At 40.6% G+C, this 18,102-nt stretch overlaps 1 protein-coding gene across 1 annotated transcript in view; it reads right to left on the bottom strand.

Moving 5' to 3' along the window:
- Window positions 1-18,102, bottom strand: part of PTCH1 (patched 1) — an 80,978-nt gene that overhangs the window by 19,057 nt on the left and 43,819 nt on the right. Inside the window, exons 9-16 of the mRNA XM_018557875.1 lie at window positions 17,373-17,504; window positions 17,038-17,193; window positions 16,575-16,673; window positions 14,510-14,635; window positions 12,911-13,029; window positions 11,488-11,890; window positions 9,759-10,068; window positions 1,795-1,937 (exon numbers count right to left, since the gene is read on the bottom strand). Of these exons, the coding sequence (XP_018413377.1) occupies window positions 1,795-1,937; window positions 9,759-10,068; window positions 11,488-11,890; window positions 12,911-13,029; window positions 14,510-14,635; window positions 16,575-16,673; window positions 17,038-17,193; window positions 17,373-17,504 (1,488 nt within the window). The remainder of the gene's footprint in view (window positions 1-1,794; window positions 1,938-9,758; window positions 10,069-11,487; window positions 11,891-12,910; window positions 13,030-14,509; window positions 14,636-16,574; window positions 16,674-17,037; window positions 17,194-17,372; window positions 17,505-18,102) is intronic.

The following is an 18,102-nucleotide window of genomic DNA, read 5'->3' as shown; positions in this document are numbered from 1 at the left end:
CTGGAAGAACATTTTGCAGAAAAAAAGCAAAGCAGGAGGGGGAAAAAAAAAAGACCTGGCAAACATCCCCCTGCACGTCTGGGTGCAGTTAACCTACGCTGTTAACACTAAAGGAAATGCCACCCAGTAAATGAAGGAGAGCAATAAAAAATAAAACATCTGTATAAATGTTGCGTGTACTTTCCCTCCATGACCTGTTTGTTGACAAAAGTGACCACTGCTTTTTTAATAAGATCTGCCATCTGGTTTCCTTTAACCCTTTGTGGCCAGCAAACAGCAGCACCGGTGAGCCCGAGCGGGACAACTTATTAAGTCAAGTGCAATCACAGAACGACAGGCATATTCACCCAACCATTATGTCTACAGGCAAGGCTGCAGCATTACAATACAAAAAATAATGAAAAAAAAGATTCCTGGCAAAAGTCCACGCGAGGTCTTTTGAATGAAATGAGAAACAGTGACAGCAGCACAACTCTCTTATTCTTGCCCCCAATGATTTGAAGTATCTGGAGTTAATTAATCGTCTGGAGATGGAATAACAGCATGTCTTCAAGATGTGTCTGGCAACATACATCTCTACTGAACGACCACTAAGAGCAGAGATTCCATTCAAGCCTCTAGTATATAATCCAACACTGTAGCGGTATGTTGTTTTACTAGGAGAAATAATTATGACTTTGTTGCTGGGTGCTTCTATACTCTGTACTGCAACTGCTTTACAATAAACTAAATGCTGCATATATTTGCACCATTTCCATCAGCCCTGCCCCTGTGCAGTTTAGATCTCGAGGTGTAGAACGAGCATGCCCACATGGACCAATTTATGTAGAAGCCTATTTATATACCAGCATCTTTATAAGCAATGAAGGAAATTGAACTGCATTCACACAGACAGAGAGTTCACTCTCCATGCAAAAAGGGTACTGCTGGGATTTGCCCCAAGACCAAATAGTGTCACTGGGCTGCCTGATGTAGGATTGGTTTATCCTATATCAAGTCAAACAAACATTTGAAAATTCATTTGGTGCGAATAGAGGCATAACAAACATTCAAAGTATATTATTTTCGTTCCAAGTCAAATGTCATATCTAGAAAATAGCACATTATGGCTACTGGATAACGCTGAGGTACAAGTATTAATTTCCTAAGCTTCTCAGCTCCATCTAGTGGCCATAATGTGGTATTTACCTGATATTACATTCAGCCTGGAAAGAGAGTATACTGGGCATGCTAGGTGTAGTGGTCAGCACTTCTGCCTAGCAGCATCAGGGGTCCCAGTTTCAAATGCTGGTGAGGGCACTATATGCAAGCAGTTTGCATGTTCTCCCTGTGCTTGTGTGGGTTTCCTACACTCCAAAGACATGCTGGAAGGTTAATTGGCTCCTGTCTATATCAAACCTGTAAGTATGTATGTGAGATAGGGACCTTAGATTGTAAGCTCCTTCAGGGCAGGGACTGTGTGAATGTGCAACTATGTAAAACGCTGTATTGGCGCTATATAAATACCAATAATAAATAAATATACTAAGAACATTTATTTATCACAAGACGAATAGCTCTGCAAAATGTTTATAAGTACACCCCTACGTGCAAGTGCAAGAGGTGGGAGAGGAGTAGGACTACTTACAAAGTTTCCACTCTCTACATGCATGTAGAACTAATGATTTAAGAGCCAACATACAGTATATTACTAAACAGTTGAGCTCATATTATCAGTCACCTGCTTTGGAAACAGAATCACAAAAGTTGCGCATCTTTATTACTAGTTTTTTTTCTCCTGTTTTTGTGTCTTACCCGACTGTGATCAATTGGTTTATCCGAGTTTCCGGTTTGTATTAAAAGTTTATAGGCAAGAACTGCATCGTCCGAACCATTCTCATAATTCGTATTGGTTATTTTCCCAGCCTCCCATTCACTGTCAAACTTATCTTGTAACCCTGTAGAAAGAAAAACAAGCAACAACTGTGAAATTGCAGCACAATGCAAGTCATCTTTAACATTATTATTATCATTTATTATACAGGATTTATATAGCGTCAACAGTTTGTGCAGCGCTTTACAATATAAGGAAGACATAACAATACAAATCAAGACAAGATGGTTAGGTCCAGGGGCGGGCCAGGTGTCACCCGGAGCGCGCCCTCATAGCGCATGCCAGTGACGTTACCACACATGTGCGCGATGACAACATAGCGCATGTGCGGCCATCTTTGTGTTACCTGCTGGCGGCCGCCTTGGTGATGGATGCCGGCAGAGAGAAGAGGGGACGTTCACCTGGCGGGATAAGGTATGCAGCCGGGTCCCTTCCGCTCTCCTGACACTGTCGGGCTCTCGGTCCATGACTGAGTGCGCAACTTTTGAGAAGGGGTGACACCAAAATGTAATTTTGGTGTCGCCCCCCCAATGATGTCACCCGGGTGCGGGCCGCAACCCCTTGTGACGCCACTGGTTAGGAGGGTCCTGCCTGTGAGAGCTTACAATTTAAAACATGAATATTGGTAGAGCATTTTCTGTCCTATTTTCTCTCCAGTTTTTCTCGTGTTACATTGTATCCAATGTTAGGCAGATGGAAGGCACAGGTTTTGTTTCCTTTCCATTTTGTTTCTGTTTTAAAATCATTGTTTCTTGCTAAATGCAATGACCAGTAAAAAAAAGCAAATATAAAAAGGACTGAAGGCTGAATGAAGCTGCAAATGTTTAAAAGATAAAATAAAGACTGATTAGATGGAGTTAAAAAAGCAGCACTGAAATAGCTGGTGGTTTCTTTCAGTCTTTATTTCTGCATTGTATGACTAAAAGCACCTGTATGCACAGAACCTTACTACAAATGAGTGCACAGAGAACCTCAGTTCTCAAGAACATATATATTTTCTATGTTTTATTAAAAGCGAGTGAATGCTATGCAACATTAAAAGCATTTCCTTATACAGGGGGCACACATGAGCATAGCTGGAAAACAAGCAAATAAACAAAAAACATATCGATTTTTAAGATTCTATTACATTATTATAACCGAAATCATAGAAAGACTTCTGATCGCGAGTCAAACCCACAGAAGGATTCTGGATAGGAGACCATGGCAAAGGAATTCCGACCTAGCAATTAACACACATATACAAACAAACAAAAGGTTCTATTTATCCACATTACCCTGACACCTTTGTTCGTGGAGGGGCATCCTTAAGTCCCCCTCTGGTAGGGATGCCTTTAAAGAGTGATGAGAGGATGACAGCTGCACACCAGGAATGCAATAAATGCTATGTTTTACTTCTACATTCCGTGCAGCGAAATGCCTTTATTAGGAAAGCCATTGGCGCTTGCCTATGTGAAAACACTTAAAAGGCCTTCAGCTCCCTTGGGTGTGAAAGTTATTCCTATTACTCTAATGAGCTAGATTAGAAAAATTAAAAGACAAAAAAAAAACAAAAAGAAGAAAAAAGTAGACCTGAACCTTCTTTGCAAACATTCAGTACTGGCTAAGCCCAAAATGGCACAGGTGAATAGTGCGGCCTGTGGACAGGGTCCACATTCTCCAGCACTGATAATCCGTAGCACTGAGCACCTGAATAAAAATGCCCAGAGAAAATAATAACCAGCCTGAGGCAGAAACCTGGCTACTTTTCCTGAACTTTGGGGGTAGGCAACCTCAGAACATCAGCTGTGAAGAAACCACAAATTCCATCATGCCCTGGCCTCTGGGAGTCATGTCTGTGGCTGTCAAAATCTTGCAATGCCTCATGGGACTTGTAGTTCCTCAACAGCTGGAGTGCTGAGGTTGCCTGCCCTTACTGTACATACAGCCAGCAATAGTTATATAATCAGCAGTGCTACAGGCTGTAAACACTGTGTGCATGTGTGTAACACTACATTGGCCATTAGGTACCTATTCATTGTTGTTGGCTATTAAGTCCATTGACGTCCATAGGGCTAGAAATGCTTCAAAAGAAGCCTCTGCACCATTTTCCAAGCAACATGGAAGCAACTTGAATGGGCCCCGTGAAAATGAGACACCTTTTGTCATGCATCAGCCAAACCGTTTCAACTCGCACAAGTGTGAACGGGGACTTAGGGATTCTTTTTCCCAAGATGCAGTTGTTCCTTGAAGATGCAATGCGGTAACCCTTTAGTTTTAGAAAGAGAATATTCTGGCCTCATAACTTGCTATCGATGGGAAGCTTGCGTGTTTCCAGCCTAGCAGACCACAACAAATGAGACTGGGCAAGAACCAACCTAGCAGACCACAACAAATGAGGCTGGGCAAGAACCAGGAGGGAGCCATGCATGCGATATTCATTAACCATACTGAACTACTGTTTGCCAGGTTAAAATAGAAGGTCTGTGACACAGGGAGGCAAGGACTCATAAAAATACTTCAATTTGTTTGTGCTTCAAATAGCATCTCAGCTGCTTCTTGAGCACAGTGTGAGTGAACACGATTTTGTCAATTTGTTCCATCTGTTCAACTTGTGCAGCTAATACAAGATGTGGGATCTGCTGCCAGCATGTGTAAAGATCACAGCCAACATCTATTCACTCTCAACTGCTCCTTTCCTCTGTGCCATCCTGTTAGCAGGAGAGTGAAAGAAGTCTTGGAGTATACGGAGGAAAGGGAATACTTCTCTGTGCACAGTCCCAGGCAGGCAGGTCATTTGGAGCACATTTCTAGCAGAAAGGAGGAGCTCAGTACATGTGAATTTCTCCTCACCAATTTAGGCCATGGCCAAAGAGTCAAAGCACAATGCAATGAGGGCTCTGGGCTATTCAGTAGCCAAAGTGACAACATGTTCAAGTGTATTTAAATCCAAGACCAAAAATGTTTTCCAGTCTTTGGATACAAACGTCCTGTCCCAGGTTGCCAGCCGGGCTGTACTAAAAACACCTTTGTCTTTGCTCATCTCTAGTGAGGATTGGGAGATTAACAGTGTACAAAAGAAAGATGACATTGTAGCTCGCAGGAAGTGACAAGGGCATTTCTTGCAAAATCAACAGGCATTTTCTGTGCTTGCTGAAAATGTTCTTAGCCTGAAAAAAGAAAACTAATGCAACCATCACATCTAAGGATTGGTAAGCAAAAATATATTAAAATATTGTGCTTGGGTTTAGTTATGCTTTATGGTCCCATTAGCCAAGATTGTGACCACACATACTACTACTGTAGTCACCTGGTAAAACACACTGTTAATTATTTCCTGTTTTGAAAGAAACCAGAACTTAGGAATGATGGAGTCTGGCCGCACTAAATTCTCCTTTGTAAGCTGCTTGCTGTCATGCTGATCTGGTGTCTTCAGAGCTTTCAGAGATACTGGATGGCAACTAATGATGTACGAGATGCTTGGTGCGCGATCAGTTAGCCCAAACCGGCACAAAACAGTCACTAACACCTCCCTTCCCTATTCCCAGGCCAATCAATTGTGCCTGGGACATTCCATGCCCTACAGTTACAAATTACAAAGGGGTAGGGACTCCCCTTGACGCAACAGATCTGGCCGTTTGGGAATTGCCAGTTACAGTTTTGATGGGCTTGACTGAACATTTGTAAACTGGGAGCCCCCGCACATTCTTAGTAGTAACAAGTAGGCAGATCAGGAGTTTTGACTTCACAGACTTTGGTGGCCATTTACCTGTTTAAGGTAGGGACTACCTGTTCCCGACAGACAGCAAAGGGGGTCAAATGTCCCTGCCAGTGAGCCCTGTCCTCCCTTTTGCAGGTCCTCCATCCATTATGCTAAAACTGGTAAGTAGAGATGGGGCGGACTTGGTGCAAACTCAGTTAACCTGAGTTTGCCCCAACCCGCTAAAAAATGACAGCCACCCCCTCCTCCTGACCCAATTCATGGTGGCAGTTCCTTACCCCTTTGTGATGTATAGCTGCGGGGCAGGGAATGTGCTTTTCCGCAACTGATTGGGCTGGGAGGAGGGTGTGGAGGTCAGAGTTTTGAGCATGCTTAGGCAACCCCAGGCGAACTGAGTTCGCACCAAGCCCAACCTCATCACTACTGGTAAGCATTAATTTGATGTAATGGTTCTATTACACTTGTGGATGGCACATACCCCCTCCAAACATATCACTGCACTTCAGTCTTACATGAAAAGTTACCATTCACTTTTCCAATATAACAAGTGATTTTTTAGTTAGCAAACATAGCAAATACAATACAAAATAAAAACATAAGCAGGTGATACAATATGTACACAAATTCAGGAGGATTTAAATAAGATGTGCCAGACCAGCAAATCTATGGTAGCTTCAAACGCCCAATCAGATTAAGGCTAGTTACATTTTGAAACCTTTTCCCTTAAAGCCAATGTGCTGTTGGAAGTGAATGCAGGCACAATTGAGTCGAACTCCTTCTGCACTTCGGGTTGGCCAAACATGCTGAGCATGTTCAGCCGACCCGAAGCCATGTGAAGCAAGCCGATGTACGGCTGATCTCAGCCGATGTACGGCTGAAATCAGCCGTACCAGCCTGAAGTGAATAGCCGAACAGTGCTTGGCTCACTTCACTTCAGGTCGGTCATTCACTCGGCTGCCTACGGCAGCTTAGTGAATAGACCCCTTAGTGTCAGCTTTTATCAAACTTCAATAATAAGTAGACGTAAAGAGGTTTCATCAAACTGACCATTGTGGTTGCTGTAGGACTGAAAGGACATTTAATGAACATTGTCACCAATCTAATGTATAAAAAAATCCCGGTAAACCTTATTTCTACTAAAGTAGGGCTGGCTGCTTTCTAAGCACTTGCGGTAATTACCTAACAGCTGCAGAAGGAATCAGAATACTGTTTCCCAGATGGAAAGCAGGGAGCCCAGCAGATGAAAAGATATAGCATTGAAAACAAATATAAAATTACAATCAGAGCACAAAAAGAGGAATCTGTTGGAAAAGAGATGTTATCATTTTTAAAGAATGCAATTACACCGCTACAGTTGCTTTAACTGAGTTTAGTCTGATTTGCTCTCTTTCTTTTTGTTTTATTTAACCTATTGCTGATTTTTCTTTGCATTGCAAAGTTTCCCAGCAGAGAAAGGCCTAAAACAATAAGACTAGTAAAAACTTGTGCAACCCTACAAACAACTGCTAACCCTACCCACTGGAGAATGTGACCAGAAATGCAATGCCACCCAGGTCTAACTAGCCACAAAACCACAACTGACACAAACACACAGTCCTCTCCATGAATAACCAACAAAGGCTGAAGTACTCATCAAAATATGAATCAAACCACAGCTATTACACATCATCTCAACTTCTCTATTACACACCGTCTATTCACTTCTAGATCAAATGCTTTGCCTTTCCTAAGTAATCTGCACTGAATGTTTGATTCACAATTCAGTAGTTTGGAGTGGTCATGTGTAGGGTAGTTAATGCTACTGCTTACGAACTCTGTGTTCCAGGTTTGAATCCTTCCAGGGACACTACCTGCTGGGAGCTTGTATTTGGTTTCTTCCTAAAAACATACCAGTGGATTCCTTTGAGATTCACCAGACTGACCCTTAATTGACAGTAGTTAACATATTAGCCTAAAGTCAGTATATGTAATGCTAAAGAAGGCACTCAGGCTGCAGACATACTACAGGTGATGACCAGAGACTGCAGACATCAGATGGTTAGGTACCGCAGGCATGGGATAGTTAGGGACTGCAGTCATAAGATGGGTAGAGACTGCAAACAAGAGATGAGTAGGGAATGGGGACATGGGATGATTAGGGGACTGCAGACATGGGATGGTTAAGGACTGCAGACAAGAGATGGGTAGGCACTGCAGACATGGGATGGTTAGGAACTGCAGACATGGGATGGTTAGGGAACTGCAGACATGGGATGGTTAGGGAACTGCAGACATGGGATGATTAGGGGACTGCAGACATGGGATGGTTAGGGAACTACAGACATGGGATGATTAGGGGACTGCAGTCATAAGATGGGTAGAGACTGCAAACAAGAGATGGGTAGGGAATGCGGACATGGGATGGTTAGGGAACTGCAGACATGGGATGGTTAGGGACTGCAACCAAGTGTAGCTAAAGACTGCATAAGTACTGCAGGAAATGGCCAGAGACTGGGGACATGTTACGGGAGACTGCTACTGTCATCACGTTTGGTATTATCTGTAGCAAGATCTATAAAAAAAAAAAAAAAGGAATAGACATAACAGAAAAGGGAAGACGTAGAATAAATAATCCAAGAGATTAAAGTAGCAAGAAGTCAGTCGAATAAACATTAACATTGGTCTCAGTTCTGGTACTAGCAGTGCAGGTACCATGCTGCATTGATGGTTGGCGCAATCCTTAGAAATAACATGCTGATACACAAAGCCTTTAGTCTTCTCTCCAGTAACACAATAAAATATCTGCACTATATAATTACAGGGAATTTAATACTAACAAGACAAGTTGAGAAAAGCTAAGCTTCCATCTTCATCTTTTTTTATCCTTAAATGCCCCGTGTAGCTGTATCGAAATACAGGCAAAACAAAACAAATTATAAGAATATATCATGCAGTGTCACATGTCGGCTCTATATTTGGGATGAGTGTATTTCACTCTCCCCATAATTCTCCTTCAACCGTAAACTGCAACCATGAGTGTCCAGGTACTACTTCAGCTCTCAATAAATAAAGATACATCAAGGTACAATAAACAGATATTATGTACCTTTACTGGCAATTTATATCCTGACTTTCAGTGTGTGCGTGTGTTAAACTGCAGTGCCCATGCACTGCCTGCTACTCTATTAGTATGTTGGGAATCCATTCACAATGAATGACACTGCACAGCACCACAGTACTACCACAATGAATAGATATAAATGGGCCTATAGATGGGAATAACTCTACTCTCTTTTTGGACTGAAAAAGGCCATGTGCCGATGACGTCACTTTGTATAAAACCAACTTTATCCCAGCTCCATCTATGCCGCACAATCCACATTAAAAATACTTTTATCCTTTTTATCCTTTTCTCATAACGGCATCCAGAGCATATCCTATTCATCATAAGACTTGTAATCAAAGCAAAATCCACAGATAACATTCAACCTTTACGTGACGTCTATAAACACATTTACCCTTTGAAAACACTACTAGTGCAACATTCTGACAACCACCAAGTGAAGTTGTCTGCAACACAATGTAATATCAAAAGCAAATGATCTACTCGGGTTCCTGACAAGGAGTTATAAGAAATAAGTAGTTTACAACACTGACATTAACAAGTGCAGCTGTTGTCTACGTATAGAAGAAGCAATCCTTTTTAAGATTAATATACAAGCTGTCTTCTATAAAACAGCGGTCCTATTTGGACACTTACAGCTGAATTCCTGTACATTAATCATGCTGAAGAACTGCAGTGCTTCATAACATAGAAGGTTAGGCTGCCCCAATTTATAGAGAAAATATTCATACACTGCAAAATATCTCATGTTCTGGGAACATCTTTATATATTTTTGGAGGCTATGGATAGTTTTTACGAGACAGCTTGTGCTTTAACTTATATGGTCCTTTAAACCCTATGCCAGAGAATGAGGTTTATGGGTTTACTAGAAACCAGTGGCACCGTTAAACTACTGGAATCATAATGTGACTTTGAGGGGCTTGCGATGAAATCACAGCCCGCATTATCTCCCCGTAGATTCTGGTCATTATATAAATGCTTCCCATCAACATGAAACAGGTACACTTTAAAAACACTGCAGTTAGAAAACCCAAAATGTTATTTTAGATTCTGGTGTATTTTGGTGTATTGGTGGTCTTACCTTGTAGCCAATCTCTAAAATAATGCAGCCACATTTTGGGAAGCTGTTTGTCGCCCTCCAAAAGAACATACTTGACGGTGGCAAAGCTCTTGTGCAGATCATAAAGCAAGCGCTGGGAACGAGGATAGTCGGCTTTCTGTGTTACCACATACATGTTGTAGAATGAGAAATACTTGAACTGTGCCGCTATGAAATCATACTCCCGAGTTTCCCGAGGAACGATATCTGTGAGATCTAGACCATCTCGAACCCGGGTGGTGCCATACAGGCTGATACTAAGCAAGGCCAAGAAAACAAATATCACCGCTACCTGTAAAAATAACAAAGCAGACAGTCAAATGGCGGAATAGCTGAACAACAAAATTAAGCTTTAGTACAGACTAAAAAGTATGCAAAGATATTACTAAATCCTCATTCTCCCCTTCTTTTATTATTCTGAATATCTCTTTGCTTCAGCATTTGGGCATGCTTACTGCATACTCTATGGCTACTTTGGAATACATCTAACACTTTTTATACCAGTCTAAATATATTAGAGGGACTTTACAGACTATTTTCAATCATTATGTCAATATCTGTATTTCAATATCATCTTATGTAGTTTAGTATAAACCTCTACATTCTCCCTGGATTCAAGTGTCAATGTAAAAATCGTACCTTTTCATATATACTTTTTTATATACTGGATTCTACTTACACCGTTGGTCCTCTGCTTCCTTCCACCTCCTGTAATCACAAAACTCCTAGTACTATTTTCACAGAATTCAAAGTGTTTCATGAATGGAGAAGAGGCAGATGAATGACAGGATCCCTCTCCTCCATTCACAGATTGCTTTGCATTCTGTGAAAATAATACCAGGAGTTTTGTGAATGGAGAAGGAATGGGAGGGCCAGCAGCGTGATCTTTTCACTGTTAGACCCAAGGCAGGTAACCCATGCAGCGCTAGAAGTTAAGCGTTCTGAGGAGATAAGGCATCAGTAAAGGGACAATTATTACAGTAACCAGCCGCTATCAGGAGGTTGGATAGAGTTTATTAACTGTAAGTTATGTTCCTGGTGCTGTATGCCCCAAAACATTTTGCACTATACTTCAGCTTTCCTTTTTTTTTTAATCAAAAAAGCAGCCTGCAAAACAATCATTAATACTCACCTTTCTAGGGAAAGGCGAGTCCTAATTTCACTCTGTTGAAAAGCTAAAGATGGGTACATACTGGTGGATTTTCAAACAAACTTTCGTATGAAAAATTTCATCAGAACACATGATAATGCCATCAGAAACTTGACGAATGTTCTTTGAAATTTCGTTTAATTTTATCATTCAATTTTTCAATGGATGTAGTTTCTTGGATGAAAACATTTTCCTGTTCATTCAGGAAATATTTTCCATCCTTCTCCTTTGATTTTGTCACTACAATTGAAACTGATCGTTGATTTAACACCATTAACTATTAGAAAATTGAACAGATTCTCCAGAAACATATTTTTTTTAACAACATTTAACTGGTGCATGGCAAGCTTAAGGCTGTTGAAGAATGTGCTCTCTAGGGATGTAGGTTAGGTTGATGGAACCGCAGCAGGAAACCAGGCTTCCACCAACCCCAGAAGTGCATCAGATGCAGAAGATTTGGAGACGTAAATATTAATGATATTTAATTTTAGGCTGACAATCTTTATAAATAGAACATATTTCATTTTTATATCTGAACAGTGTCTTTGCATAGGCACGTACCTTTACTTTTGGTTTTAACAAGAATGGGGCATAGTACTTCTCAGCAAATGAGGAAAGAGTCCATTTTGAACAGGAAGGCTCAAGGCAGTGAAAACCAGACTCTGAAAACTGAGTAAGCAGGTCCCGGGTAGAACTTGTGCCTTCTGGTGTCTGACTACTGGAGTCATGGGGTGTTGCGAGAGTCGGCTGGACAGATATTTCCGATAGAGGCTCTGCTGTAGTATAATAAGACTGAGTCCTTGGGTCATATTCTGTCCTCAGCTGGACAGTTGACTGCATGGTGATTTGAGTCTCATGAGCAAAGCTGTGGTTGTTGTAGGGTGGTTGAGGGCTGTAACGTGTATTATCATTACTGTCCAGATAGGCTTGGGGTTCAATCTGAATCACTCTACTGACACAGGGACTAGAAGAAAAAAGAAAAGAAAAAAAAGATATAGCTTAGAACAAGCCAAACAGAAGCTGATCATAAACTAACATCAAATAATTAAACTGTAATGACAGGGCCAACACAACACAAAAATACAACAGATAATTAATGATCTGCCTCTGTAAACCATTTGTTCTTTATGCAACATTTAACATTTTCCCATTTGACTACGTTTACGTACTTGTATGCGTCAAGGTTTTGCTGTGCAACAAGAGAACAAGTGCTGCAGACACGGACTGAAAGCTAAACTCTGGGCACTACAAAACCACAAGGAGACACCCTGTAAAAGACCAAACTATGCGCAATTTTAAAAATGGGAACTTAAGTATCTTCTTCTTCTCAGAGTCCATTTAGACTCAATTCTGTTTACCAAATGCCACTGTGTTGGAGTGTGAAGAAGGCATCCACTACATTAATGGCTAATGACACAATGACATCTAACAAACTGCAAATGATTTATTCATAGTGCAAGCACCATGTTTAAGGATGGGTAGAGAAGATATCCAGAGTGTAGATTTAGATGACGTTTGACTGTAACTCACACACTCCTTATTATGTACAGAGATTTGCAAGAAAAGAGCTGGACGTGTGTTCCCTTTTACCTTTAAATGCAGTTCTCTTTTTGAGAACATTTTTCTGTATTATGCACTGGAGAACTTCTCCTAAACCCTCAAATAACAAAAGGAGACCTGTCACCCAAAAGGCAATCACATAACTGGGGACATGCTAAGCTAAAGCACACCCTTATAGTCTGGCCATACAAGAGAATATGTGACCAATCTAGGGGCACAAAGGGCTCAATGCAGAAATACTGATTCTGTGGGCAAGGGCATAACTGGGCAGAGTACTGTTGCTGAACATTCAAAATAGCTCACTTAGACAATTATCATTTAATGGTGAGGTCAGGACTGAAATATTATTTGGTTGTGATGATTACACTTTCATTTTCCTCCCTTCCGTTTCTGTAAATGAACAAAGTTCTCTGCAAAGATTTACCTGCTGAAACAGCAGAAGATGTCCAGCCTTCGATCCCGTCTTCGATACAGATCCATGCTTAGAATGGCAGGAAATATCAGCAGAACCATGGCAAAGTTGAAGACAACCACAACGGCAGCCTGCAATGACCCAAATCACAGATTCATATAAAATCTTTAGACTTCAGAAGATAACACAGCTTTGCAATGACATTAAACACGCTAAAGGAAAGCAAGTGCAAAATAGGAACTTCATAGACAAATGTTATTTTTCAACTGGACTTGTAACTGTTGGTTTTCCACCCTGTTATGACAGTTCATCCCTTAATGAAAATAATCCAGTAAATTCTATCTTCTAGCTAGACCATAGACAACTGATAAAGATGGGAATAGACTTGACTCTTTGATTATTTCTCTAACCAAGTATAGAAGCTGAAAAAAGAATTCCATAGGGGTGTCATAATGCTTATTTATGGTACCACCTTTCACACCTGTTTGCTATATGTCATCCCCTACATCAGGGGTGGGCAAGTCCAGCTGTGCTTTAACTACAATTCCAAACATGCCTCTGCCTCTGGGACTCATGCCTGTAACTGTTAGTCTTGCAATGGCTCATGGGACTTGTAGTTCTACAACAGCTGGAGGGCCCGAGTTGCCCACCCCTGCCCTAGATATATTGTGTTAGCATGTCGACAATGCTGCATGGATTTATCTACTTTCATTAATGCACATTTCTAAATGAACAAAAAGCAACAAAATACTGGACCATTAGCAATAGCTACAGGAGAAACCATACACATTCGTTTTTCTTTATGAAAGCATCTGTAGAAAGAACTATCTGTATCCCCTAAAGTGACCCATTAGATTTTAACCTGCAAAGAACTCCTGGAGACTGTGGTTACTTTGGAGCAATGCAAACATATTTGTTCCTTTAGACACTTTGATAAATGAGGCCCTGTATATGTTACAGCAACCGATCAGCTCAGATCTGCCAGACTATACAAATCTTTCCTATTTGGTAACACTGAAAGCAGTTGTAGGGTTTCTGTGCTTCAGTGTTTGGAAATCTGGAGCACTCTGCCTGTAACTGATGTCAGAGAAGAATGGGAGGTCTGTGTTAGAACTACCCAGGGAAAAACTAGTATGCCTTCTCAGATGGGGCCCTGCCCAAGGTATGTGTGTTTTCTTTGCCATTCCTGGCAGACCACACAGAGAGAGTGGGTGTACTTGAAGTGATGAGCAGATGAGGATGCCTGTCAGCTCAAGCTCCACATTACAGCTGCTCTTCAGTAACTCCCTTCTTTATCCAGCTATTGTGAAAAGCTTCTTTTTACGCAACATATGACTCCAGCGTTACCTATTATGCATTTAAGACAGAGGTTAGAGAAGGTGACAGGCAATGCTAAGGCAGAAGCCAAAAAAGACGCTGCTGCCATTTTTTTCTTTTTAAAGGTCTGTAGAATAAATAGGAAATAAAATCAACATTATTTAATGAAAATTTGACACTGCAAACAACTAAAAGACACACAAAAAAAGTTTTATATACTAAGTAAAAATACATATCAGCTTCCCTGTGAATGGTGATCATTTTTGAATTTTTTTTACTAAGAAAAATTGTTACCTGGAGCGAGAATGCCCTAAGTGCAGGAATAGGTATCAGGGCTGCCATGAAGAAGGCGGTCACATTGCTGATAGAAGTCAGAGCAACACTAGCTCCTGTCCTTTTAAGACACTCGCCAGTTCTGTCCTGGTAAAGGATGAAAAAACAAACATGGTTCTTTCAAATCACTCACATTTTTACCACTGGAAGCTTCATGTTTTCTAATGTCAAGACTATCAATATGCAACAACTGAACAAATCAGGAATGAGCTTTACCAATTATGTCTAGTGTACCAAACAAAGATCTTTTTTTTTGTTGCCATTGGCCTCCACACATCATGCTATTAAGTGAAGGCCTTGGTGAGTAAAAGCATTGTAAGTGCAGTATTGTTGGTAAGTGATTGTTATAGTTTACTACCAATACCTTCAGTGGCCAATAAGTGAAATCTGGGATTTTAAGGATCACACAACTTTTTGTCTCTTTTAAGTCCTATACTACTTTGTGTAAGAGGGGTGTCTAACCAGGTCCATCAGATTACAGAGTGCACTGGGTAGTCAAGTCAGTTTCTGGTGCCTTTTAAACTGGTTAGTAATTTTTGGACACACTGGTCAAAGAATGATATAGTAGGAAAGAAAAAGGCTATGAAAATGGAAGTTGTCATTACAATGTCTATCTGACTGAACAGCTCTTTCTGCGACTTCAACTGGCCCTAAGGTAAGAGTTAGAATTTTAAAGTGTTTAAAAAACATAAAATGAATTTATCTTATTAACTTCCTTTTGGTCTGCTAAATATACCATTGAAAGCGCTGTGTTATGTTTGTTGAATAAGTGCAAAAAAGAAATAACAGTTGTTCATGCCAGAAATTCAGAACTCTCTTGTGTTCTCTGCACACTTCCTGTGTTATCTCAAGAAGAGTAATTAGCCCTCCCAGTCTTTTTCCTGGTACTACAGAATGTTTAGCCCTTATGTTATAGAGATGGTAGAGTAGGTGGTCTGAGAAGTTTGGCAAGAGAAAACAGGGCAGGTCTGACAACAATCAGTCCACAAAAGGCAGTGTGGTAACTTTTTTTTTCTACTTGCAGAGTCTTTAAAGAGATAAGATATGGAGAAATTGCCCTGAGATGCACTTTAAGTAGTTGTGTTGGAATCAAGTGTTCAGTGTAAAAGTGAGGTTATACAATACTTTGTTAGTTTAGTTAGTTTAAGGATTAACAGGGTTATTCACAAAAGGGTGAAGGGTTTGGAGAAGGCAGCAGAGTTGAACAATCTAGGCCAAAATAGCTGATTTGGATAAATTCTCCAGTTCAGCTCACTTTCCAGCTTAGCTATGTTGTCCCAGATTGTTCACTTCTCCTGTGTTCTCCAAACTCTTCATCCTTTTGTGAATAACCCAGTAAGTGTTTGAGGGTGGATAATTCTTAATATTTTATCTGAATAAATTAGGAGTTCAGGTAGGGTAGGTGAACCTCAGAGCTTAGTTAAAGTTATGTGCATAACACTACCAGCACCTGGTACTTGACACCAAAAACCTATATCTCAGTCTCTGTTTATCATACTAAACGACCAGCACGCAATCAACATGTGCACAGTGTACAATATGCATTGTGCAATTACTAAAACATTTGTTCATTCTAAATTTCTGTATCTAGCTTACCAATTTTAAGCAAACAAGAAATACAGTTTTTACTAATACAGGTTCTCCTGGAAGCTTCTGATAGCGGAATATTTAAAAAGCAGTTAATCTGACATTCATTAAACAATTACTGCAGATGAATCTTCCTGATACATGAACTTTAAATGACATTGATTGATTTACTACCAGAAAATAATTGATGAAAGTCACCATCACTGCTTTATAAATATGCTCCATACTTTTTACTAAGTTAATCTAAAATAAAGTAACTTTTAAGGAGTGTTTGTTAGACTAGGGGTATGATACCTATGATCACTACCACCCCTATAGTCTGGAAATGATTAAGGAATTCTTCCTTCAGTGGCATCTAAATGTTAAAAAACAATGCATGCCTCCTGGAAAAATACCTGTGTGAACAAAGGCACTTCTTCATCTGAAAGATTGTAATTACCTCAAATGGAATCCTTTTATTTTGGCCAGTTTCACTAAATGCATGTGCCAATAGAAATACATCGTCAACACCAACCCCAAGAGCAAGAAAAGGCAAAACCTGTGGGGAACAATGTAGGCAGTCAATGCAGTACGCACGCATACAATCTTTGGCTGTCACAAGTCTATCCTAATCTGACTTCTGAACTTAGATAGATGTCTATTCAAGCTTTTAGCTAGAAGACTATTCTAACATTTGTCTTTTGGTCACTTTAAAGTCTAGGCAGCAATCCTTTAGTGTGAAAAGACAGCAAAATGTGAATATACTAAATAGCAGCAACAAATTTACTTCCCATATTGACAGCAGCATTAAATCAAAGCAATTGGTTTGATTGGACAAAAGAAAGTGCAGCTTAGAAGAATAAAACAGTGTGAAAATCTGCACCTGTACAAAGCATGCATCTAGCCAACAATCTGATTAATACCTGAGTTGTTGCAGCATTAAAGGAAATCCCAATCAATGAACATAGGCCCAATCCTGCAGCCACTGAAAGTGCAATGAGCAAAACTCCAGCCAGCCCCACGGCACCCTGAGACTTGGCACAGTCCCACCTCAGCATGGTTAAACAGGCATAGGCAAGCTGTAAATGAAACATTTGGAAACAAAAGCATACCACATTAGAATGCAACTGGTCACCTCCATCTTTTGGCAGTTTACTGGGGAAGAATGATTTCTTTAACATGCATGTTAACATATTACATGTCCACACCCCATGCCTTCATTTCCCTGCATTTAACTTCCACAATAGACTCAACTCACCATTAGCAAGTACCCACTAGCAACCCTGATGACGCTCACATCGGAGAATGACTTGAGAATGTCTTCCAGTGTTGTTGTGGTAAAAGGGAGAACTTTCTGAGTAGAGTTTTGTGGAACACTTTGATGTACAGCCTAAAAAGGATGAAAAGGATTGCATTATTAGGTGTGAGAGGACATTATTAACACCTTATGGGGTAAAGGAGGAAAGGGAGACCCTCTTAAAATACACAAAACATTGTTATCTGGGTGGTAGGTATCATTTATAGCACAGGAAGACAAACATTGGCCTTCCGGCTGTTGAGGAACTACAATTCCCATGAGGCTTTGCAAGACTCTTACAACCACAGGCATGACTTCCTATGATGGGATTTCTAGTTTTATCACAGGTAGAGGGCCAAAGTCTGGCTACCCCTGATTTACAGTCTTTTAGTAGCCATATATATATGCCTGTTCTCCCACACAACCCTAAAAGCTTCTTCTGGCTAAGTTACTTTCTTTTTAATTTTTGGTAGAGAGGGAAACGTTGTTTGTGGTGTCCCCATAGGGGAGGTCTCCCCTCCCTGTTCAGGAATTCTCTAAAAGATAGAAATATATTTAGTAGAGCAGGGAAGGATAAGAGCCTCTTTCAGGCTTTTCTCAACATTTGTTTTCCGGTTTAGCAGACATCCCAACTCTCCCGGGCGCTGCGGGAGTCTCCCGCTATTTGATAGCGGCTCCCACCTACCCGGGA

Source organism: Nanorana parkeri, unplaced genomic scaffold, assembly GCF_000935625.1.
Source record: "Nanorana parkeri isolate BGI_ZX_2015 unplaced genomic scaffold, ASM93562v1 scaffold307, whole genome shotgun sequence".
Taxonomy (NCBI): Eukaryota; Metazoa; Chordata; class Amphibia; order Anura; family Dicroglossidae; genus Nanorana; species Nanorana parkeri.
Note: the sequence above shows the minus strand (reverse complement) of the source record. Positions and strands in the feature narration are given on the sequence as shown.